The sequence below is a fragment of the Pezoporus wallicus genome, unplaced genomic scaffold (assembly GCF_028554395.1).
Source record: "Pezoporus wallicus isolate ANWC-B61680 ecotype Strahan unplaced genomic scaffold, APGP_CSIRO_Pwel_v1 contig_5069, whole genome shotgun sequence".
NCBI lineage: Eukaryota > Metazoa > Chordata > Aves > Psittaciformes > Psittacidae > Pezoporus > Pezoporus wallicus.
The window spans coordinates 7907036-7931435 of NW_026642361.1; the positions used below are offsets into that span (position 1 = coordinate 7907036).

Sequence of the window (24400 nt, forward strand, 5' to 3'; positions counted from 1 at the left end):
TTCAAATATCCTATGATTACCTTGTGTGAAAATGTGTACAAAGATTAAAACCCTTTTTTTCTGCTTTTAAACCAGTTTGAGGTCATCTGCATCCTTTAGGCAATCTGGACAATGTCTATTTTCACAGACTCATAGAAATGGTTTGGGTTGGAAGGGAGCTTCAAAGGTCATCTAGTCCAACACCCCTGTATGGACATCTTCAATTAGAAGATTCCTCTGCATTTATTTTATCTCACAATACTGCTTCTAATGGGATTGCGTCTTACTCAATAAAAAGGCTACCAAAAAAATCTTCCCTATGATATTGATGAATGTTACTCCTTAAAGAGAGATTTTCAAGTTGGAATCTAGTCAACTGAAAAGAATTAGGAATAGTTAAATCTGCCACTGAGGCTTATGCCAACTTTCTTCATTTTACAAATTACATGCTTGCATCTCCTCCCCCTGCTGCTAAATCAGTGACCCACACAAACAATAGACAAATTCTATGAGGAGAAAAATAGGAACTAGTAACACAAAGTGATTGATGTCAAATGCATAAAAAGCAAGAAAACAGAAAAATATTTTATCCTTCAGCTTTTTCTACTGATAATATGAAACATTTCCAGAAATCCCATGGCTTTAAAGCTCATTTTGGTGTTGCCCTAAGGCAACTCATGAATAGTTTTTCCACTATGGAAGCATTACATTCCTTTGCCAACTCACAGAGACAGTCTGGAGCACAGAAGCAAATCTGACTTGTGTGACTATGCAAAGGTATGTTTACTTAAAGTCACTGACTTCAGCAGCTTCATATTAAGCATGTTAAACATATGAACAAGTGTGACATAAGCTTATAAATTCCAGGGATACGAGGGACAGAAGCACATTTATAAATAAAATTTCTTAAACGACAAAATAAAAACTTTTTATTATCCTGACAAAAATACTGCCATTAGTAGTGGGCTTCAAAAATTTTCCATTGCTGACTCCACATACAGGTTCACAATCACACTTCTCCAACAGATCTTCCCTTACGCTCACAACTCCCCTCCTAACTTCCATAACCTCACAGAGGCAAAAAACATTTACTAGGGCCCTACCAACAAAAGCACAGGACTGCTGCTCTTTCCTGAAGATCAAAACTGTCACAAAAAAGCCTACCCATCTAGAGAATTCCTGTCACTGCTGGTAAGAGAGGATTTCTCAAAGGGGCAGTAGAAACCTGTAGCTATGGACACTTTCAACTCTGCAATGTTTTAACTGTTCAGTAATTCTCACCCTTTTTTTACTTAATTTTTTTAAGAAAAAAATAATTACCTGCTCTGCAAGAAAGCAACAAAATAATTAAGAACGTATCACATCATTTGCTTACCTTAAACTTATTTCGATGGTTATCTGGGACAGTTTCTTTATCTGGACAGCTACAACAGCTACCCATGACTTCTTTAGAAGACCATGTGATCTCTAAAGGCGAAAAAAGACCCAACCAAACACGAGAAGTATCATTTAGTTGAAGAATAATTAGAGTATTATCAATAAAAACCCCAAACAAATTGCTCTTTGAAATGACAATTCTTCATGATGAGTTTTACAGTCATAAGCAATAAAAAAAAACAAAAACAACATAAATATTAGACATATTTTTAAATAGTTAAATTAGATTTGGCATTTAGGAGTGGCAACACCGAGCGGTTAAAGTCCTACCAATAATTCAACTCTAGGTTACTACAAAACAGACCCATTTGATTTGTCACCTTAATTCCCATGGCAGCAGCTTGGGGAAAACAAAACCCAACAACTTACTGTGTGCAATTCTCATCTCCTGAACCAGGGCCTTTACACAGGGCAACTCTCTGGATTCCAGTTCTAAATGAGCACTCCCCAGCCGAGACTGCTGAGCACAGCCCTAGTGATGCCCATACAAGCCCTGGGCTGTGGGAAGTTACCAGGCAGAGGCAACACAAAGAGCCTGCATGGCAGTCCTGAAAGGCTGCCCTGGCTTCAGCAGCTCCAGGGCTGGCTTGCAAGAGAGAATGGAGGCATTCTAAGCCTGGAGGCAGCCCTGTGCTGGCAGCAGTGCAGCGAGCCTCTGTGCTTCACATTTAAATACTTCCCATATAGCAATGTACATAAAACTATGCAACCAAAGTCAAGGGAAGGAAAAAAAACCCACATTCAACACAAATATTTCAAAACTTGAAGGTTTTTTTATTTCAGTTCTATTTGGATTGTGTTACAGAGTCTACTTCATTTGCTATAAAACTCTAAAATATTCAACTAACCTAAAATAAGGAAATAAAAATATTTGGCATTTAAATGTTTTCATTTAAATATTTTTCTATGTGTGGTAGAACTTTCATAAAACAATGATAAAATGTTCATAGAACCAAGTCTCACAACAACCTTCTCCTCCCTCTACCACCTTGCAGAATGGGTGGTAGAGGGTATTAAATGGGTATTTAAGAATGAGAGTCAGACAAAAGAAACCTTGACTATTTACCTCATCTTTATACTGGGTAAGAACTAGAATTTCCACTACAAAAATGAAAAGTGGGGCAAAATCCTGGAAGAGTAAGTCAACACAAGATATGCCATTAGGAATCAAGAAAGAGGAACTGGTTGGTAACTTTGCCTGACTAAAGGGGAAAAAAATCTGATGTCACCTTAATAAGACTGAGACATGCTTTCTAGACAGGCATTTGTATTAGCATGCAGAAGTAGTACCCCAAGTAGCACTTTAGTCTGCTGAGAAGTAAGGTGCAAGAAACACAATGAAGAGCGGATAACTCTTCCACTCTTCTTGACCAGAAAACCCACTCAAAAGAGATACGGCTATCCTAGAGACTGTATAAATCTGCCACTAAAGCCCTGAAGAGGTGAAATGGAGAATTTAACATAAAAGGTAACAATATGGCTTGGATTAATCCCAATAAGAGGCAAAGTGCCAGACACACAGTCAAAATCATGGATTCTCTACTGTCATTTCTGGCTGTAACACCAAAACATGCATTAATTTGATGGAGCTTTTTTCCCTCCGCTCAATATGAAACTGGGGAGTTGATTGCTTGCTTGTACTGTTAGAGAATGAAGCTATGCTACACACAACTGATTTTTGCATAGCGAAGTCCTAAATCTTTTTCATCAGTCAAATCACTCAATTACAGACTATTTTTAACAGTCTTCACACATACATGCCATAGTTAGTTCAGCAAAATTTTTACTTCTGAATTCTGCCTGATTTGTTTAGAGAGGGAGATACAGGTAATAAAACCTACTACTAATTTCCTACCCTGCACTCCACAATGCCTCACTACAGTAATGTTCACGTTGTTGGTCTTGCTAGCCTATTGATGGTACCCTACTCATGCTGAGAATTCACTGCTAAAAAGAGCAACAAGTGACAACAGCTGCAATGCAGATTCACAATGAATATATAAATTTGCAGCAAAAGTTTTCAAGCTCTGGTCCATACAGCAGTCATAGCTGTAGATGCTTCTAGCAGCTTTCAGGCACAGATAACTTGCACTTAATAAAGCTCAGTGTTAGACCTCCCCAAACATTTTGACAAAGTGGAAACAGAACTAGACAGTAGCATGCTGTTTTAGTATCATGACTTTCTCGGCATTCAGCATAAAACAGCTGATAAAATCTGTTGTAGGCAGGTGCTTGCAAACTTAAAACAATTTAAAAAATCCTTAACTGCAAAATAGTTTGGAATAAATCACTAGAGTTGCAAGCAGAAAGCTTGCAATAAACTATATGAAATTGTATGAAGTATGGCCACTGTATCTCAAGAAAGACAAAAAGAAAGGGTAGGGTCTTGATAATTATGTAAGCTTGTTACTTTGTCTCCAATATATTCTGATATTAATACTTCAGAAAATCAAGAACTGCAATGTTGGTTCAAAGAAGAGATGTAAACTAAGGCTACGAGGAATAAATGAAACAGTTAGGGAACCAGCAGAATTAAAAATCACTCACCTAGATTTGGCCATTAATATTCCCAGCCTCTCCTGCAGCATCAGGGCTTCTGTCATACTCAAAGTGTCATGCTGCCTTGTCACAGAACTAATCATTTGACCTAGAACTAGAAGAGTACAGAGAAATGTAATTTTTCTGGGTTTTAAGATACAAGTTAGTAAATAGCAAAAATACGTACTTTAAAATTATTTTGGCAGTATTATGTCAAGTGAGGTATTGCTGGCCAGGATGCATCTTAAGTGGAATTTTAAACAAGAGACTGATCTCTCAGAGCTTCCCCAGCATTTCAGTGCCTAGCTGGGTCTTGGAAGAAAATCACCTGGTGTCCCTTTCTGCATTGTCACCTTATAACACTGGGGACTCCACTCATTCCCACTCACTGCTTACCCAATTCAGTGTGTGGAAGTGACAGATATGAAGCTCCCATTATCCTTAGCACATACTGACCCAAACCACAGGACACAAACAGAAGGAACACATACAGCTTCCTCTGCCTAACTCCCTCTTGCTTATCCTACTGAACACACACAAATGCTGACTTGTATGGCTAACACTGCAGCACTGGTAAATGCAAAATAACGCAACTAGCATAGGAGCTCTATCTGGTAGGAAAAACAGTCATGTAGTCACACAGTTCAACAAAACACTAGCTCAGTAGCTATCATAAAGCAAATGAAACAATTGTTTGAAAAGAACTCGAAGAGCCAAACCAAAAATACAATTCTACTGTATGCATCCCCAGTGCACCCACAGATGCAGTAAGGTATGCAATCATGCCTTCCCCTGTCAAGAAAAGCAGAGTAAAACCAGAAACATAGTGCTTGGACTGCTCAGCCTGGAAAAAGGAGCCACAGAGGTTAGAAAAGATGAGTACAGAATCATAGGTGACATGGAGGAGATAAATAAAGCACAAGTACTTTCCAAGTGCAAGCATTAGGAAGCAGCAGTGGACACTATTAAGAGGCAGGGTCAAAAAAAACACAGTAGTTTTGCACATGGTATGTAATTAAACTTTGTGATCCACAACATATTGTGGGAATGAGTTCCAGAAATTTAAAGACTCAGAAAGTAACTGGGGAAACACAAGCTCCATGAAGAGCTTGTAAACTCAAGGATGTCACATCTGGCTCAAAAAGCCTATAAGCTGCAGATATTTAGAAGGGTCTTAGAACACAGACATGCTCCTTCTTACTGTTCCCTTATATTTAATATTGGCTGTCAGAATTCACTATTTACTGTCAGAAACAGGATACCGGAGACACTTGTATTTCACGTTTGATCCAATAAAGCTATCCTAGTTAACACTAAAGGATGACATGGACTCAAGGTAAGTTTGATTGTACTGCAGTAAGACATTAAAAAAAAAAGAAATAACCAACTTGTATTTAACTTGAAACTAAACCCTAGATTTCACAACGGTAGAGGGCTAAACTTACTGAACTGCTTGACAGATATGTTATTTTGCATACACATACTACACATACAGATTCTCTGCTGTGCATAAGTAGTATTTAGTACCAGGAACTTGGAGCAAGTCACATATGCTTCCTATAATTTATTTGCCCTTTAGCCATAAGCCTTCTTGATCTTGGACAAAATCATACACAGTTGTATTGAAGATCTGTCCCTCTGCAACATGCAGAGGGCTCTGGTTCTATGATGGCCTGACCCATCTAGCTGGTATTATTTAACTGTTTTTTGGTCAGGTTACATTTTTGTTGGCTCAACATACCAGACCAGCTCAGCAGAGAGCCTAGCAAGTGCCAGAGCCAGCTGGGGACAGAATCACAGCATTAGCCATCTCTGCCCAGTTTTCAGAAAACTTAGCTGCTGCACTAATGACTGGGATTTACTTAGTTTACCGAATTCCCTGCTAAAAATCTTTAGGATGGGAGAAAGGAAAGAGGGAGCAGAAAGCTTTGCACACACATGCACCCCACTCCAGTGGAATCTTACAGGTAGTCATTAGAAAAATAGTAAAATTAAAACTTTTCACAGGCAAGCTACACTCATGCAGGTGTGTTTGCACAGGTATTTACCCTGATATTTTTCTAGCAGAGTTATAAAGCCTTCACATGGTTTGGCTACCCAAAGCAGAGGAGCCTATTTTCAGTTACCCAAGAATGATACTTCAAGTGATCTAAACAGAGATTTTAATGGATAAAAGAAAGCACACAAATTTACAGCACCTAACTTCTTTTAAACGTAAAGGAATAGCAAAATTCTCCAACCAGTTGTTTCCAATTACAAGTTGGCCATTTACTGTTTGTGATTTTCTTAAATCTTCCCAGATTGCAAAATATTTACCCAAACTTAAACATACAAGGAGTAGACATTTTCACAGCCACAACCCTAAAAGTTAATCTTTTCAGTTATGTCTAAAATGTCAAATTTAGGAGCTGTAATTTCCCGTTCACAAAATATCAGTGGTGGTTGGGTGCAGTCATGCAAGGAGGGGGAAGGGGTGAGTATTTTCTGATTCTCCCCAACACATTCATTACTGCTCTACAAGGTAAAATCCCAGGCAAGACAAACGAGGACCAGCGCTTATCTACACCTTGTTAACAGAGTTAAAGTTAGGAACTGCCATAACTTCAGGAAGATTTATTACTTGGCTCTGTAAAGTGAACCATGTCCTTTTCCCTCAAAGAACTACGCATCGGCAACAAGTTATGCTAATCTGAAAAGTCAAAGAAGACAAAGTATCAATGTAAATACAGTAGATATTTTTTTAAAGTTGTATGCCAAAGCTTGGGGAAATTCGGACACTTGCAATTGTGCAATGTCCCCAGCTTGGGAATCGTCAGAACATACGTGTTTCCTTCATGTAAGAAAAGCCACATGGGCAAGCTGCAGTCATATTCCTCCTTTTGCTCATGATAACTGGCTGACCCATTAAACTCTGCTCACTGTTGCAATGCCAAGGTAAAACCTGGCGTTAAATTAGCTCTGCATGCTCTGGTTGCAGAATCAAAGATTAACTTTGGGGGATATTTCAATTCCCAGCACACAGCTTTTAGAACTCAGGGAAGGAAAACTCCCAAACCATAGCATGGCCCAGAAGAAGTATGGAGAAGCAAAGATGCCTTGTCTGTAAATCCATTTTTTTGCATGAATTCTTTTCAAATGAAAATGTGATCTTTCAAATCACTAACTACCACAGTGCTAGATCCTCTGTATGTCTTGCTCTTACACATACAGGGAGAGTGCAGAAAACATAACCATAGCACATTAACATAAAGTGTTTTGTACCACAAAAGTGTAGTTTAAAAAAATTTGGGCTTTTTAAATTGGGGCTTCAGAAATTTTAGTATCTAGAAAGGCCAATGAGTACAATGGAGTAACTGGAGAAAGATGCCTGTGTACAGGTTGTTAGCACTCAGGCTGACAAGCACTTGAGTGTATTCATTCACATATTATCAAGCATCAAAATATCATTTTGATCACAGCTAAGCAATAGAAATACACATTTAGAACATCGTTTTTGTCTATAATATTCCAACTTTCCAATTTAGAAGACTACATACACTTTTAAATTTAAAGTGTCATCATCGACCATTTTCGAAGACTGTTTCTCATTTGGCCTAAGCTATGTAGAAAAAAAAAAATAAATCAAATGTACATACATGTATGTAAAAGGACATAATCCCAACTACTAGAACACCAAACTCCTCTGCACTTTTATTTCCTACTCATTTAAAGTATTTACTGAAAAGGTAGAGTAAAAGGAAGTATTACCAAACACTCTACATTTAACATCAATTTCTGTGGAAATAAGTCATTTGGAAACACGAGATACACGTATGAAAAGGCAACTATTATTATTTTAAAAAATAATTATTCTGCTAAACCAGTATTTGAGGGAGTAAGGCAGTTGAAAAATGGCTAGCATCTTTTCTTCCTAATTTCTTAAAACTTAAGACCTTAAAACATCTCATTCCTGCTGAGAATTTCTGACTGGTCACATAGAATCATAGAATAGTTAGGGTTGGAAAGGACCTTAAGATCATCAAGTTCCAGCCCCCCTACCAAGGGCAGGGACACCTCACACTAAACCATATCACCCAAGGCCTCATCCAGCCTGGCCTTGAACACTGCCAGGGATGAAGCATTCACAACCTCCCTGGGCAACCTATTCCAGTGCCTCACCACCCTTACAGGAAAGAATTTCCTCCTTATATCCAATCTAAACTTCCCCTGTTTAAGTTTTAACCCATTACCCCTTGTCCTGTCACTACAGTCCCTAATGAAGAGTCCCTCCCCAGCATCCCTATAGGCCCCCTTCAGATACTGGAAGGCTGCTATGAGGTCTCCACGCAGCCTTCTCTTCTCCAGGCTGAACAGCCCCAACTTTCTCAGCCTATCTTCACACAGGAGGTGCTCCAGTCCCCTGTCCCCACATCCTCGTGGCCCTCCTCTGGACTTGTTCCAACAGTTCCATGTCCTTTTTATGTTGAGGACACCAGAACTGCACACAATACTCCAGGTGAGGTCTCACAAGAGCAGAATAGAGGATCACCTCCTTTGACCTGCTGGTCACACTCCTTTTGATGCAGCCCAGGATACAGTTGGCTTTCTGGGCTGCAAGCGCACACTGCCAACTCATTCATTTTCTCATCGACCAGCACCCCCAAGTCCTTCTCCGCAGGGCTGCTCTGAATCTCTTCTCTGCCCAACCTGTAGCTGTGCCTGGGATTGCTCCGACCCAGGTGTAGGACCTTGCACTTGGCATGGTTAAACTTCATGAGGTTGGCATCAGCCCACCTCACAACCGTGTCAAGGTCCCTCTGGATGCCATTCCTTCCCTCCAGCGTATCAACCGAACCACACAGCTTGGTGTCATCGGAAAACTTGCTGAGGGCGCACTCAATCCCACTGTCCATGTCAGCAACAAAGATGTTAAATAAGACCGGTCCCAACACTGATCCCTGAAGGACACCACTCGTTACTGGTCTCCAGCCGGGCACTGACCCATTGACCACAACTCTTTGTGTGCGGCCATCCAGCCAGTTCTTTATCCACCAAGTGGTCCATCCATCAAATTGATGTCTCTCCAATTTAGAGACAAGGATGTCGTGTGGGACAGTGTCGAACGCTTTGCACAAGTCCAGGTAGATGACATCAACTGCTCTACCCCTGTCCATCAGTTCTGTAGCCCCATCATAGAAGGCCACCAAATTGGTCAGGCAGGATTTCCCCTTAGTGAAGCCATGCTGGCTGTCACCAAGCACCTTGTTGTTTTTCATGTGCCTTAGCATGCCTTCCAGGAGAATCTGCTCCAAGATTTTGCCAGTCACAGAGATGAGACTGACTGGTCTGTAATTCCCAGGGTGATCCATTTTCCCCTTCTTGAAAATGGGGGTTATATTTCCCTTTTTCCAGTCATCGGGAACTTCACCTGACTGCCGTGATTTCTCAGATATGATGGCCCAGCAGCTTAGCAACTTCATTCACCAGCTCCTTCAGGAACCGTGGATGGATTTCATCAGGACCCATGGACTTCTGCACATTCAGATTTTTAAGATGGTCTCGAACCAGTTCCTCTCCTACAGTGGGCCCAAGGTCTTCATTCTCACAGTAGACACCAGATTCATCCTGCATTTTAGGTTACTTCAATGCCTTCACTCCACAGACACTGACCTCCTTCCATTTTGCATATGAGAAACCAAGTCCAAATTTTGGCTGTCTACATTGCATCTGACTTAGACACTAGCAGTAGACATCACAGACAAACTGCTAGACAACTGAACACATTGAAATAGGAAAAATTATCTTTGATACTTTTCTCTCAAAGTTCAACATTCGTGGCCTCCAAGTGTTTGGATGTTTACATTTATATAGGTATTCAGACATGAAGCATCCGCAACAGTATTACTGCAACCATCAGCTGCCAGCACATGCTGCAAGACTAATCAATCACAGACAAAAGACTTGGTGACAGAGGTGACCTATGCAAAACAAGAAATCTAATTTCATTAGAGTTGGATGAATGGCTTCTTATAGGAATGTTACTGATGTCTCAAAACTGATTTCTTTTAAAGCAGAAGTTGTATTTAATCTTTTTTATGGCTTTGATTATATGGAAACAAAACTGCTGTCAAACAGATAAAAACCACTCCACAACTTACTTTTGATCTCTCTTCCTGTCCCTTGTTTTTCCCTTAAGGACCTATTTTTCCTTATAAACTCTTTACAGAATAATACTAAACATAAAATTATTTCAGATGTTATACTTTTCAAGTTTCATCATTCCCACCCTTACATAGCATGGTAAGTATTGCTCGATATTTTATTACAACTGGTGTATTTAAGTTTGTTTAACAGCCAACCTTCACCCTGCAAAAGAACAAGCAGCAACGATGGGATGCAATTTATGAAGCAGCCTCTTCTTCTAGATCCTTCATGAAGAATATTGAGGAAATAATAAGTCAAAGGAAAAACATACTTTAAGCAATACTGCATGAACTGTGGATTAAGTCCTTATTTAAAAATTTACCCCAAACAATGGCAAAGTTTACATTACTTTTACCGGTCTGAAATCTTCTCATGACAGAACCTGAAGCTTACATACTCAGTTCCTTCAAAGACTAGCAACTCCACTCAACTTCTGTTTTGTTTTTCTGTTTGCCCTATGATGAGCCACACAGCATAGAACTGTCCCTCCCTGAAGCTCATTCCAGTACATCTTTCTCCTCTTTTAAACCCTCACAATCGAAAATACTTGAAGAAAGCACAGCCAAATCCCTACAGATGCATTATGGTAAGTCATTTTCTCACCTGAAGGGTTTTTGAGCACTATTGGTGCTAATGGTTATTCTACAGCATGGAATTTCACCTGGATACTGTCACCTTAGATATTAAGTACAAACTGAGAGTGTAAATCTGAGCATTTCAGGTTACACATAGTCAATTTCTAAGTAACACATTACACATCCTCTGCTCCTTAACCACAGCTGTCAGTAAAGCAAAGCAGTTTGATTTTTTCGCACATAACAAATTTAGGATGCAAGTGGAAATCCTACAGGCATTTGAGACAGCAAACAGACTAATAAACAGAGAAACCAACTTACCACATAAGAAAAAATGTTACTGAGTAAAATAATGATTGGTTTATTGCCATGTTATTCCTTCCAGAAAATAGGTGAAGAAAGCTGAAATGGTACTGCAGTCAGCCCTTTGAGCTTTTCTGGTAGCCAAATACTGCCTGCTTCATAACTGGCTAATACGACGGATAAAATGGATAACCTATCTATCTGATGTGGCAAATCCTGTGTCTTCAGAGTCATGATGTAATCCATGGTGGCAAATTCTACATGATTTAAGAATCCTGGTATCCTACTTAGGACTTAAAATAGCCCATACTTCGACCTTCTATTTATTTTGGCTAGCTATCTTCACTACCACAAAGCCAAGTTCTTTCAATTGGAAAACAAAACTTAGGTTTTTGGAACACGGGACTCCCACGTACCAGAGCTCACATGCACATAAGAGATGTAGCACCGAAATAAGACATTGCCCTGAACTAGCAATTACTGAGCGTGGTCAGCTCCAAGAACCTCATTCCCCCAACGGTCACAAAAAGGACCTCTTCACTTTATAATTACTTGGGAAAAAAGTAAGAGATTTCTGTACATCAGCAAAGGCTGACTAATTTACTAATGTTTGGAGACTGAACACATGTAAGAAGTGCCAGAGCTGGAATGTTCTCCTGTGGAAACACAGGGCATTAAAGGGATACAAGTGTTCAGCAGAACAGGAAGAAACCCTGAGAAATAGAGCAAAAGGGGCACAAAATGTTCTCCTTGCCTGCCCAAACATGCCACCATCCTTCAAATCAACTCCTCTTCTTCCAGGTATCCTGGAAGGCCCTTGTCTTGCACAGTCTGAGAAATGGTGATGTAACAATTCCAATTCACCCCCAAACAGCAAATGTATGTTGGGGTGATGGTGTTTTAACAGTAAAACAAGCTGAACTAAGGTCAGACATAATGCTTACCCTTCATCCACTTGGCAATGATTACTAAGAAAATTAATATTGAAGGTACCTAAGTACTACAAGGATGAAAAAGCAGCAGTACTAACAAACCATAACAGAGTTAAAAACAGTGAAGGAGATCCAAGGAGAAACTAAACATGCTGAGAAAGAGTTTGGTGCCGCTGGCTGCAATTATGGAAAACAAACTATGAATGGTAGAGGTGAAGTTGCAGAATCCAGTTTATAACTTTGCTTATGCTAACAGGTGGAGTTTTACCTCAAGATTTTTATTAAATGAGCATGTTGTCAGACTTATGTTTAAAATAAAGTAATAAATGTATGCTCCTTTTCTCTCTTCAGCCCTTTCCAAAGGGGAAAAAACACCCCAAACAACAACAAAAAACAAACCTGGCAAGACTCAAGCTAAACTGAAAAGCCTTCTGGCTCCTGCGAAAACAAAATTACAGCAACCACACACAAGCTCCAGCACACAAGCTTGCCACTTCGGCACACCGCCCTCAGAGCCCGCTTTGAACGCTCGGCGAGGAGGCTGATGCAGGATCACACCAGGAACTCGCCCTCTCAGCAACATTCCTCTGCCGGCACCTCGTGCCGCTGCCAACTGCCTGCTTCTCAGACTCACAGGAGGTTTTCTTTTCTCACTCGTCCCTTTGAACACCCAGATCCTCACAACTCGATCTGTTTTGCTGTATATGTAACAGTACATTTCGATTCAAAGTGAACACCAACTTCCCCCTCCACACCTCACTCTGCCTTAGTGCAATATAATACCCAATACCATTTTAAAAAGCAGAGGAAAAAAAAACCCAAAACATAAAGAAAAGCAAATGAGGAGCCTTGTTGATTTGTTTAAATTGAGGATTGGCAACTGATCTTCAAGAGTCATTATGTAAAATTTCAAAATGGCATGTTAGCATTAATTTAATTCTCTACAGTCTTCCTTAAAAGTGATCATTTTAGCAAAATGCTCAAATTTAGGTAAGCTAGTTAAACATTTGTTGGAACACTTCATCCGTAATTCCTTAAAAACACATGCTCATTCTAACTGAAAGGCTTTTATTTGCCACAATTACAGTAGAACTGAAGATTAAAGACCAACTCAAACAGCTGAGTTAGACAAGCAGAGAAAACTGCAGCAGGCAGTGATGTTGTGCCAACTCTTAAATACTTCATGACATATAAGACTGATTTGTGTGAATCTGATCCTAGACCTCTCCACTTCCCATTAGCATTTAATTCTAAGACTCACAATCCCTTATCCTGAAGTGAAGCAGCCCCATATTTTGGCCTATCTTAATGTGATACAGAAGGTAATCACACATTTCATCCAGGTACTAGGTTGAATAGAACAGTTTATCAATATGTGTGCACATATACATATATATATATATACACACACAGCATTAAATGGAAGTTTGAAATCATCACCTCAGCACACTTCAAAACCTCTAGGTCTTTAATGAATATGCATCTTGAACAGAAGCACACACTCTGCTCCACTATCCCCATTAATCCTTCTGAGGATGTGGGACAATGTTCCTTGTTTCTACTCTTTAATCACTCTCCAAAACCCAAGCCTCTTGCTCTAAACTTCCAGAGAAACAAGACTTATATTTTACTTGGTATTATTTTTAAAACAACTTACACATATGCAAATATTTTTCAATTTCTTACTAAAACAATTTCTCCAGATCCACACCACCATATTGTTTTCTGTGAATGACTGCCAGATTAACTACATCCTTTTAAAAGAAACAGCCAGAACATCAAACTCCAAACCATGACATTAGGTTAAACACGCAAGCACTTCTAAATTATTTTATTCTTGGAAATTCCAGATCTCTTTTAAAATGTCCTCTCAAGAACAACATACACGAAAAGCATTATTTTTACACATTAAACAGCAAAAACAGGATTGAAGTTTTAAACATGGGTGTTATGGAAAGGCTTTTTGAATACAGGATCAAGGAGAAAGGCAAGGAGATGGGAAAATAAAGCAGAAGGCTACAAGAAGTAAGTCAAGTAATGGGGCCTAAGAGGAAGAGAGAATGTAGTTTAATTCTCAAAAAGGATGCCTGGCTTGAGTCAGTTTAACTAGTGAGTCAGCTCCCCAATATTTAACCACAAATGCCTTCTAAACCTTGAAGCCCACAGCTTTTGCCAAGTCTTCAAAGCCAGCAAAGTGCCAAAATTTGTAATTGAGTAAAAGGCATTGAGTTTATATTCTGTAGTATTTTATTCTCTGAAAGACTGTTTATTCAAACATTTCAGGAAAAGTTTTGCGTTATGTTTTTGATATGTCTCATACCCAGTCTTCTAACAGATGAACAGAAACAACACTGAAAAAATCCTGCAAGGTCCTTCTTACCAAAATGTTAAACAGATTCAGGAAGATGTTATCAAAACCAAGACCACGCCAGCATGTTTTACAAAAATAAATAAGAAGATAAATACAGTTTCAGTATCTATTTTCAAGAAGTGCCTTTCTTCCATCTGTCATTTGGTTCCTCTTTCACTATCAGCAAGTTCTTAGCACTTGGATACAAGGAACCTGGCCTTACCTGAACACCTAGCTTTTATTCATGGTTTTTGCTTCTTAGAAAACTGACAATCCCATCCTCCCAAGATATCATTAAATCTGTGTTCTTTTAAAAATTGCTTCCTGTGTTTACCATTTCTCCCTGTTCTGCAAAGAACTCTCTAAGGCACATTTGAAAGACTCCTGAATTTCCTAGTTCTGTTGCCTCCGCAAATGCTTCTTGTCCATTTTTAGTTCCTACTTTAAGGAGAAATTCTAACAATTATTTAACTCTACGTCCCCTGTGACTCCAATTCATTGTATGAAAGGTAAAGATTAACAATGTCTAGTTACTCCTCTAAATCAAGACTATGTAGACTCTTCACCAGCAGCTAATGAGACATCAGATCCACAACCCTAGGGTACCTTTTGTCACCACTGAACTGCATCTGCCAAAAAGCAGATTTAGGTTTGCTTTTTTTTCTCCTTTGCATTTGCAATACAAAAGAGCATAAGCACATTCAGTTAACATGTCTGATTTGTTAAACCATGGTAACCTGACTGTGTAGACACCTGTCTATGCTTTGGGCTACACCAACAGATTAAAATTCTGATTATTAAGATCTGCCCAGCAGATTTAAGTAAAACCCAAGTATAATCATGTTTGTACATCCACTTTCTTTTCACTGCTGAATCTCTTACAGTCAACTTCTATATAATTAAATAACTAAAACATTCTCTTTAGTTTTGAGTACTCTTTTGTTAGTGATTTAACATGCTCCCTGTTAGTCTAGCTGATCCATGACCTGAAAAGTATTTTCCTGTTTGAAATGGAAGTTCCCAAAAACTGTAGTTTGATCTACCTGTACACTGGAGAGCAAAGCTCCATTAAACAACAAATCTTTATTCTTAGTGCTTTACAACTAACACAGCTAAAAGCTTCATTTCCTTCTACTGTATTTCAGTCTTTTTTAAAAGCTCCTTTTTGCGGCTTATAAAATGCTTCTTTCTTGAATACTGCTGAAACACTACAGAAATTTCTGTAGCAACCTGGAGCTCTCAATATAGAGTCCTACAGAGCTTTATTCTGCTGGATGACTATTATACTTCATTAGACAACTGCTGCCCAATGTTATCACCACAGAGCCTTTTCATTTAGCAAAGAATAAACATACCTTTCTGCAGGATCCATAATTAATTGTCCGATTTGTATAGATCTCTTCCTAAATAAAGACCTGTAAAAGTAGCATTAGAAGGCTAGAATAGAATCATAGAATAGTTAGGGTTGGAAAGGACCTTAAGATCATCTAGTTCCAACCCCCCTGCCATGGGCAGGGACACCTCACACTAAAACATGTCACCCAAGGCTCTGTCCAACCCAGCCTTGAACACCACCAGTGATGGAGCATTCACAACTTCCCTGGGCAACCCATTCCAGTGCCTCACCACCTTCACAGTAAAATACTTCCTCCTTATATCCAATCTAAACTTCCCCTGTTTAAGTTTTACCCCTTATTCAACATGAATGGAAACACTGTATTTGTCCATGTATGTGTCAGTGTCTACACACCAGAATAAGCAGTAGAACAAAGATTAAAGCTCAGCTTGTCCTATTAAGGAAGAGCATCTTTGCCACAGCAGTGCTTCCAGTGGCAAGGCTCCTCCTCTGATCAGACCACAGCATGGACCACTTGCCAGTGGAACAGCCTCCAGCCTAACAAAAGGAGAATAGTACTGAGGCTGCATCACACTGCATATACAGTTCTTCTCCCTGTTAGTGCATCCTCAAAAGAGGGTATTGACACATATAAAGAAAAATAAAAATGTAAGAAAAGGAAAAACAATGAATGAACAGCTGTCCCTCCTGAGATTTATGGAAGCTGAAGATTGAGAAAACCACACCACAACACCTGATGACAGTTAAAAGATATTAAAATAGTTTGGCATCACCAGTCAGTAAGGACCCCAGAGGTTTTTTTTCTTGTCCTGTGCCACTCACAAAAGATCCTGGCTAAACCACTTGGCCACAAGTCTTGCTGCTTGTCAAACAATTAGACACAAGTGCACAACCAAATAAAATGTCACAGAATGTGTCAAGCATTGCAAGAGATCAGAGAAACATATACCACCTTGCCCTTCTATAGGATCTTGCACTGAACTTTGAACCACCCTTCCTAAAAAGATAAACTAATTCTATTTGTAAGTAGTATTGTAAAATAATTGTCCCAGAACCATGGGTTTCATTATAAAATTAGCTTGAGTAACCATTTGCTCTTACTTTTCAAAATAATGGACTGTAACATAAGAATGCAAATATGGCTTGCAAGCCCAGCCACATTTAAAAATTCCTCAATACCGTGAGTTGTGGACCACATGATTTGCTACTACTTACATAATTTCTTTTTTTTCCTTTTTTTCCCTTGGGACACCTTTCTAAATCACTATTACCAACTGTATCTTTACTAACTGTAAGAGTATGGCCGGGGTGAAACGGAGAGAAAAGAATCCAAAAGCCTGATTTTTTTTTTTGTAAGACTGAACTCTTCCAAGACATTAGTGAAGCTTCTTCTTCAAGCATTTTACTGTCCCAAATTTGTAGTTTGAAAGACTGTACGTACAGTGAAGGTGCCCTTTTGAAGAACAGAAGTTTACAATAAAATGAAGCTTCTCTCACCAAAAAAGTCACATTTACTTTTATTTAAACAAGTCCTTCCATAAGATTCCTTCTATTACATATTCCTTCTATTACATATATATTCCTTCTATTAATAAAGTTTGACCAGGTGTCATTTAGAAAATAGTTTCTGTCAAAAGGTTTTCAGGATTAAACTGTTGACTTTGTGTGTCACATGATATTTGTAAGCACTGGTACCTTCAACTACACAGAAAAATCGTATTAACCTTATTGTACTGAAATTATCACTTGTTATTTTAAGTAGCAGATAATCTTTATGGATAAAAAACTGTTCTGAATTCTTGTGTTGATAATACACACATATTCTCTAATCAATAAATATGATGCCTGAGTATGTGCAGCACATGATCTCACACAGCAGTCACATCCAAGACTGGGATTTGTAAGGAAGTATGAAGACTCGGCTCTAATTCCCCATGAATGAGCAAAACAGTGATACAATTCAGTTTAAAAGAAAAAAATTAAATCCTAAATCAAAAGCCTAAGAAGCATGTTGAACTTTCCTGGTGCTGGGATGGTAACATTTCAGCCTCAGACAAACCCCACACACCTCCACCTCTGCTTGGCTATGGGGAATTCTGAGCACTGTACAGTGTCAAATATCACCTGAAATACTGAGCCCTCAAAGACTTCATACAGATTTTTTGTTTCTCTACCAACTGCATTCAGCAGTAATCTCTACATGCGGGTTCACACTGGCTTAATGTTTCTGTTTTATTGTATGAGCCAATCTTTTGTGCTTCAAATTTCTGCAGCTTCTAGATATTATGAATGAGACTGATGTAGTTTAAAATACCATACTAGAACTTCAAACACTCCTGTATACAGAAAACAAGCTGATTTGGTTTATAGCTAGCACGGACAAGCTTGTCCATGCCCATCGATTTTGCTAGCATCTGATGGCTATATTGAAAGCCCATTTTCTCTCATAAAGGATTAATTCTAGAGACTGCTGAAGATGCCAAGACTTTATTACCATTACTAGCCATGACTATGTCAAAGCAGAAACCATAGCACCCTTTGAAAATGGTATCAATTCCACAACAGGGTCTTATCTTTACCTGGGACTAAAGCTTCCAAATTTACCCTTCAGAGCTACACAATTATTTTTTTTGTGATGAACCTCCACAGTGAAAACACATACATTGCGGGGGAAGGCACACACACCAGCCAACATGTATGCTCCTGGGGTATGCTACATTAATTCTCAATATTACATTATATTCTTTCATCAACAACAGATCACACTCTCATTCTGTGCCAGCTATGCTATTTAATGGATATTGAAGTAGTACCACTTGGTAGAATACATTAGCTTAAAAGGTATACAGAGTAGCTCTTCTGTGACATTTTTCATTATTAAACTTGCCTTGCAAATGAGAAGCCAAAATAAATGTACTACTGATGCTCTGAAAGTCCTGCAGAACTTCATGAGATGAATTGTAGATTCTGAAGTATTCTTGACATTAAATGCTTTACTGGCTAGAGAAGACAAATTGTCTCTTATGAAAAGTCCCTATCCATATGCCAGCCACCACATCTAAACCAGCATTCCTCAAATCAAAGTCCTCAAGCTCAAGGCATGTTTCCCCACCCCTGCTACTTTTCCCTCCAGTCTGGCAGCACTTTGCAGAAGGCGATGGAGAACTGCAAAGGTGCCAGGGGAGCAGAGGGTAGAGGCGATTGCTGAAACCAGGCAGGGGTAATGCAGTGACAATGTGGAGGGTCTGGCAGGAAGCACAGAGAGCAGGAAGACAACACAGCTGCTTAGAAATGGATGCAGCCACCTTTCAGCATGCCACACTCCTGGTGTATGGAGGCTACACAAGTCAGAGGTACAGCAATGGGCCCTCCTGCTGCTCCTGGCCACAGGTGAAATCTGGCCCTAACCAGTCTCCATGGAGAGCTGCCTCATGGGGCAAGAGCAGCAGAAAATATATTTTTGAAAAGCTACATTTCAGCCAGTTTAGCTTCCTGAGCTGCTTTCCTGCTGGCTTAGTGATGGAGCTGGCACAACTGAGAGAAAGCCTGAATGTGCAGGGGGAGCAAGGCTATAAACAGCTATGTGCTTTGCTCAGCTGGGACTTCAAGCCGCATCCAGATCACACACCTCCATTAGCACAGCTTGACCAGAGATCATTTTACTTATGCTCCTGCTCCAGCTAGAATATATATCTCTACTTAAATGTATGCAAAATATCCTTTACTGCTATGGAGAAATAAAATACAAACAAAAATACTAGTAAGAAAACCCTATAATTGAAATGCAGGTATCTCAGCTTCCTACAAACATTTTTTTCAGTTACCCATCACTTCCAAACATCAGGATGTCACCCATAACTTATGTGGACTAAAAATAATCATTATTTCCCTTGCTCAGCTATTTTTCAATCTGGACCAGCTTCCTGATCAGGTTCACCGCATGAACATCCAAGCACATATAAGGGGGGTGGCACTGTCTATACGAACAGCACCACAGAGAAAAATGCTTTTTGAAACTACACCCCCAAATACACCTTTGTAGTTACTCTATTCTGTGCTGCAGTTAAATAATCAATCACACCTTACTGTCAGTGAAAAGTCACAGAAAGCCTCAAAGAAAGGACAGAACACAGAAGAACTCAGATTCAGGCATTTTAACAGAAACATTAAAAAAGTTATGATTCAGGCCCACCTATGGGTCTTGCAGGTTAATTTTAAAGTAGGTGCAATAAGAGAAATTAATACCACCCCAATCCAACAATTTGCTAGGAGAGGACAGACAACTTACATTACAGAGTTTCAACAGCCAGTTTGCTGCTTCAGGGTATTATAAAACTGGCCAAAGATGATACAAAAAAACAATCATTCACAGATTCTACAGCTAGAGCATTTTATGGGTGAAAACTCTGTGGTCTCTAGCAAAACAGCACAATTTCTTTAAAAACATGGCACATAAAATGTTTTGGCATAAAACCCATTTAAATAACAAGCCCATAAAGCTTGCTGGCACCTACTTAGACAAGAATGGAAAGAAAACAATCCATTCTAATTCACTCAATTCTAAGAACTAGATTTGTGTTTTAAATTTAGTGTTAATTTACATGATTCCACGTTTTAAACTAGACTTCAGGTACACATGACTGCAAGTTAAAAATTAAGTTCAACAATTACTTAAGTTGACTTACTACGACCTTTCTCAATGCTCTATATGAAAATATCTATAGAATTTGTGCTGGAAACAGTGCTGGTAACACAGGGATGTTTTCCCTATTGCTGAGCAGTGCTCACACAAAGTCAAGGCCTTTTCTGCTTCTCATCCTACCCCACCAGAGAGCAAGCTGGGAGTGCACAAGAAGCTGGGAGGGGACACAGCCAGTACAGCTGACCCCAACTGACCCAAGGGACATTCCACACCATATGGCATCATGCTCAGCATATAAAGTTGAGGGAAGAAGCAAGTGACATTTGGAGTGACAGTGATCATCTTCCCAAGTAACCACTAGGTGCGATGGAGCCTGACTCTCCTGAAGATGGCCAAACATGTGCCTGCCCATGGGAAGTGGTGAATGAATTCCTTGGTTTGCTTTGCTTGCACAAAAAGCTTTTGCTTCATCTACTGAACTGCCTTATCTCAACCCAGGAGTTTTCTCACTTTTACTCTCCCGATTCTCTCCCCCACCCTGACATGGGAGCAGTAAGCAAGTGGCTGTGTGGTGTTTGATTTCCCGTGGTTTGATAAACCATGACAGCTAAATATTTTAACAAATATTTTTAAGTAAGGGAAACTGCTTGTTACCATTGTTAATAATCAAATGCCTGTAAAGTAGATAACAGATCTTCTCACTCCCTACAAAACATTTCAGCTGCTCAGGAAAGGCCAGGGAATGATACACAAAAAGTGTAAACCAGCTAAACTGAACCACCACTGTCCACAGAGGATTTGTTTTTACTAGTTATCATAACAAAATATAGTAATTTAAAAGAAGTTTCTGAGAGCTATGTCATATATATTTTATTAGCTGAACACTCTGGCACCCAAGACCCCAGCATAATGTTTTATTCTGTGAAGAAATGCAGTACTGACTTTTGAGGTGCTCTTTAGTATTTGAGAGATGTGGGATACTGCCAGCGTGGGTAAAGCCCTTCCCAAATCTTCATTCACAAAGTCAAGCCATCATCATCATCATAGTTTGATAAGTACTTATATAAAAAAAAAAATTCTCAAACGGACACAAACAAAAAGGTTTACACTTCAACATGAGATAACTCAATAGAACCTTTGAGAATTAAAAAAGTGGGTTTTTTTTTTAAATCATTAAGTACAAACCCCCCCAAATAATTAAGCATATAATAAATACATAGCAATTAATGTCTGTAATAAACTGACAAGAAAACTGGTGGAGCTTTGATGTCTTGAGTAGCTCCAAAAATCAAGGCCAGTAAACATTGTGGAATAAATTATTTAGGTAGAAGTTAACTGCTTTCAGTTTAAGAGTAAATGGGTGAGCTGTAGTTTCTTATCAGAACACAAAGGACTAAGACTAGGTTCCTCCACTCTAGCCTTAAGCAACCTATGACTAAGAATAAATGTTGGCATTAAAAAACCCAAACAAACAAAACCCAGCCATTTTCTCCAACATGTAAAGCTTTTCAAAAGCAGTATTAGAATAAAAACTACATTTGAACTTGGTGTTAAAATATATTCCTGCCGTGGACTACGTTTTAGCGTATCACTGCATTACATACAAGACTGACATAACAGGATTACTGAGTACCTTAAAGCACGGAACAGTGCAAATTAACATGCAATAACCTGTGAACACACAGGTTTGAAAGTAGGTGCATCTTTGGATAGAAAAATCAAAATGTTTGCTATGTAACAACGCTATGAAGTCTTAAGTGTAAACTTTCAGGTTTCATTAATGTTACTTTTGATCTAGAATCTTTGAAAACGAGTTTCACCTATTCCATAAAGGAAAAAAACAACCCTCGCTGTACTGTATAAGAGGAGGTTTTCCAGAAGCAGTCAGTTCAGGTAACAGTTTTATCTGACGATTTATAAAGCATGAGTGCTGGACATGGTGTTCCTCCCTTTTCTGTCTACCTCAAATTTTTTCCCCCATCTTTCCTATAGCATTCCACCTCCTGCCACAGGAACTTCAGCTGGGAAATACCATGAAAATACCAACTGGCCCTTTTGTACCAACTCTGGAGTTTAGTGAATCAGTAGGGTGATGAGTTCCAACCACCATACTACAAATTATCCTTGCCAGGGGACAAGGCCAGTCAGATGAAGCCCAAAAAGCAACCCACGTGACAGGACCAGAAGCAGCTAAGGCGAGGACCTTTGGTTTCCAGAATGTTTGAAAGATTCTCTGAACATCTCCCCGACTGTCTTTCCTATGCTGGCTTGACCTTTTCTGTCCGTTACAATCTTCATCTCACTTCCTTGCTCCTCCTCCTCTCACCACATCTCATCTATCTCCCTCATTCCATTTTCCTTGTTCAGCTCATCCCTAGTTCATATAAAGGAGCCTGCTACCATGATTGCTGCCAATATACAATCAAATAATCCATTTTTTTTGTTATTTTGTATGCCTGTTTCATCCATTTAGACTATAAATCCTAAACAACAGTTGGTAATTCCCACCCTAATATTTATACTGCAGCTACCACAAGAGAGATGTAATTTCAGCTGACCATTACACACACTGTAACAGACATGAAAACTGTAAGTCCAGCCACAGTTCCTTGGAAGGAACACCTCTACCAGTCTAAACTGGCATCCCCATTTTATTGCACAGTTATCTTGTTGCTTTTGTCTGTTCCCATGCAATGAAAATATTCTCTGTCCAAGAACCAGCAATGAGCAGACTCATTTCAACTACATTAAAAGAGTCTTATGCTTATCATACATTTTAAGTGCCTTGCACTTTCTCCCTTAATCTGAGAATATGTTACGAGTTTTTACATGCCATTTATACTTACAGAGGTATTGTTTGATATTGTACTGCTTAATAACCCTTCAAACCCATAGCTGTAGAGACATCAAACACACAGCTGATGAGCACAGGCTTGGAAGGGGGAAAGTGTACAACTGGTCAGTAAATTCCACTTGGAAAAACCTTCTTATGGGCCTTCAGCTATATCTTACTTAGTCATCACACAATGCTAATAGATCCATTTTTATTTTTATGTTTAAAATCTTTGTCTGCAATAGTACAAGGGACAAGGGAAGAAAAAGCAAGGTGAAAGACCTTGAAGTTAAGACATTTTTCAAGACAGGCTGTGCCAAAAGTAGTTTACTTTTACTACAGGAACTGTATTCTTGGAGATAATACAACTAGTGAGCCCAAAGGTACATGCATAGGAGGCTCAATCATGTGAAATTACAATCTTTTCTACAACCATGTTCAGAGCTTTGCTCATATAAATTCAAAGGCAAAAAGGGCACCTGGTCAAAAAGTCTCCCACCATTCCCTTACAATCTAACGGCTATACAAGGGTGCCTATGTGGCAAGGGGAAAAGATGGCTCAGAAGACCATGTACCCATCAAACATTTCAAAAAACTGTTACTACATGTTAAATGCAGTTGAGCATCTATCTGTATGGACTGCACCATAAACAACCAGTGAGAACTTGAATAAACAGTTAAGATGGTGCAACTTATTTCTACCAAATGCACAAATATCTCATGAATCTGCTCAACAAGCTTATAATTTTGGATACTGACATGCTTTGGAAACAGATCTGCAAGTGTGCTTGACTGGTTCAAAGAGCTTTGGCTATTAGTTGGATTAAAACATCCATTAATTACCTAGTTTCAAATACACAGCATTATCCAAGTTAAGTCTCTTAACGCAATAAGTTCCATCTTTACCAAAGCTACACAATAAACAGGCAGAAGGACATGATCATGCGTTACCTACTGGCATGGTAATATAGACACAGACAGGTCCTGAGCATGCTGTTTCTCCTTTCTGAAGCTTTACTACACACAAGAACACACACCCCACACCCCCCCCCCCCCAGTTACCCAATGTGACTGGTTTTAAGCAGGATGGATTTTACTTGTGGTCTCATAAATAGCAGTTTTTGCACCACCAACTCTGAAAGAGGTGGCAGGTCTTAATTTTATAAAAAGGACTAGTCTCTTTGAGCCTATGCCTCCATCTCCATTGCTATTGCTGCCTGTGCTAGCTAGGTAATGCATGCTACTTGTAAAAATAAAGATGGATCCTCAAA

The 24400-nt window shown here is 39.2% G+C and overlaps 1 protein-coding gene across 3 annotated transcripts in view; it reads right to left on the bottom strand.

The window, feature by feature from the left end:
• Window positions 1-24400, bottom strand: part of FRS2 (fibroblast growth factor receptor substrate 2) — a 38684-nt gene that overhangs the window by 8724 nt on the left and 5560 nt on the right. For 2 of the 3 annotated variants that reach the window (XM_057429529.1, XM_057429530.1), the window contains exons 2-3: window positions 3964-4069; window positions 1355-1446 (exon numbers count right to left, since the gene is read on the bottom strand). In XM_057429529.1, the coding sequence (XP_057285512.1) occupies window positions 1355-1420 (66 nt within the window). In that variant the 5' untranslated portion in view covers window positions 1421-1446; window positions 3964-4069. The remainder of the gene's footprint in view (window positions 1-1354; window positions 1447-3963; window positions 4070-24400) is intronic. The other variant, XM_057429531.1, reaches the window with a different exon arrangement.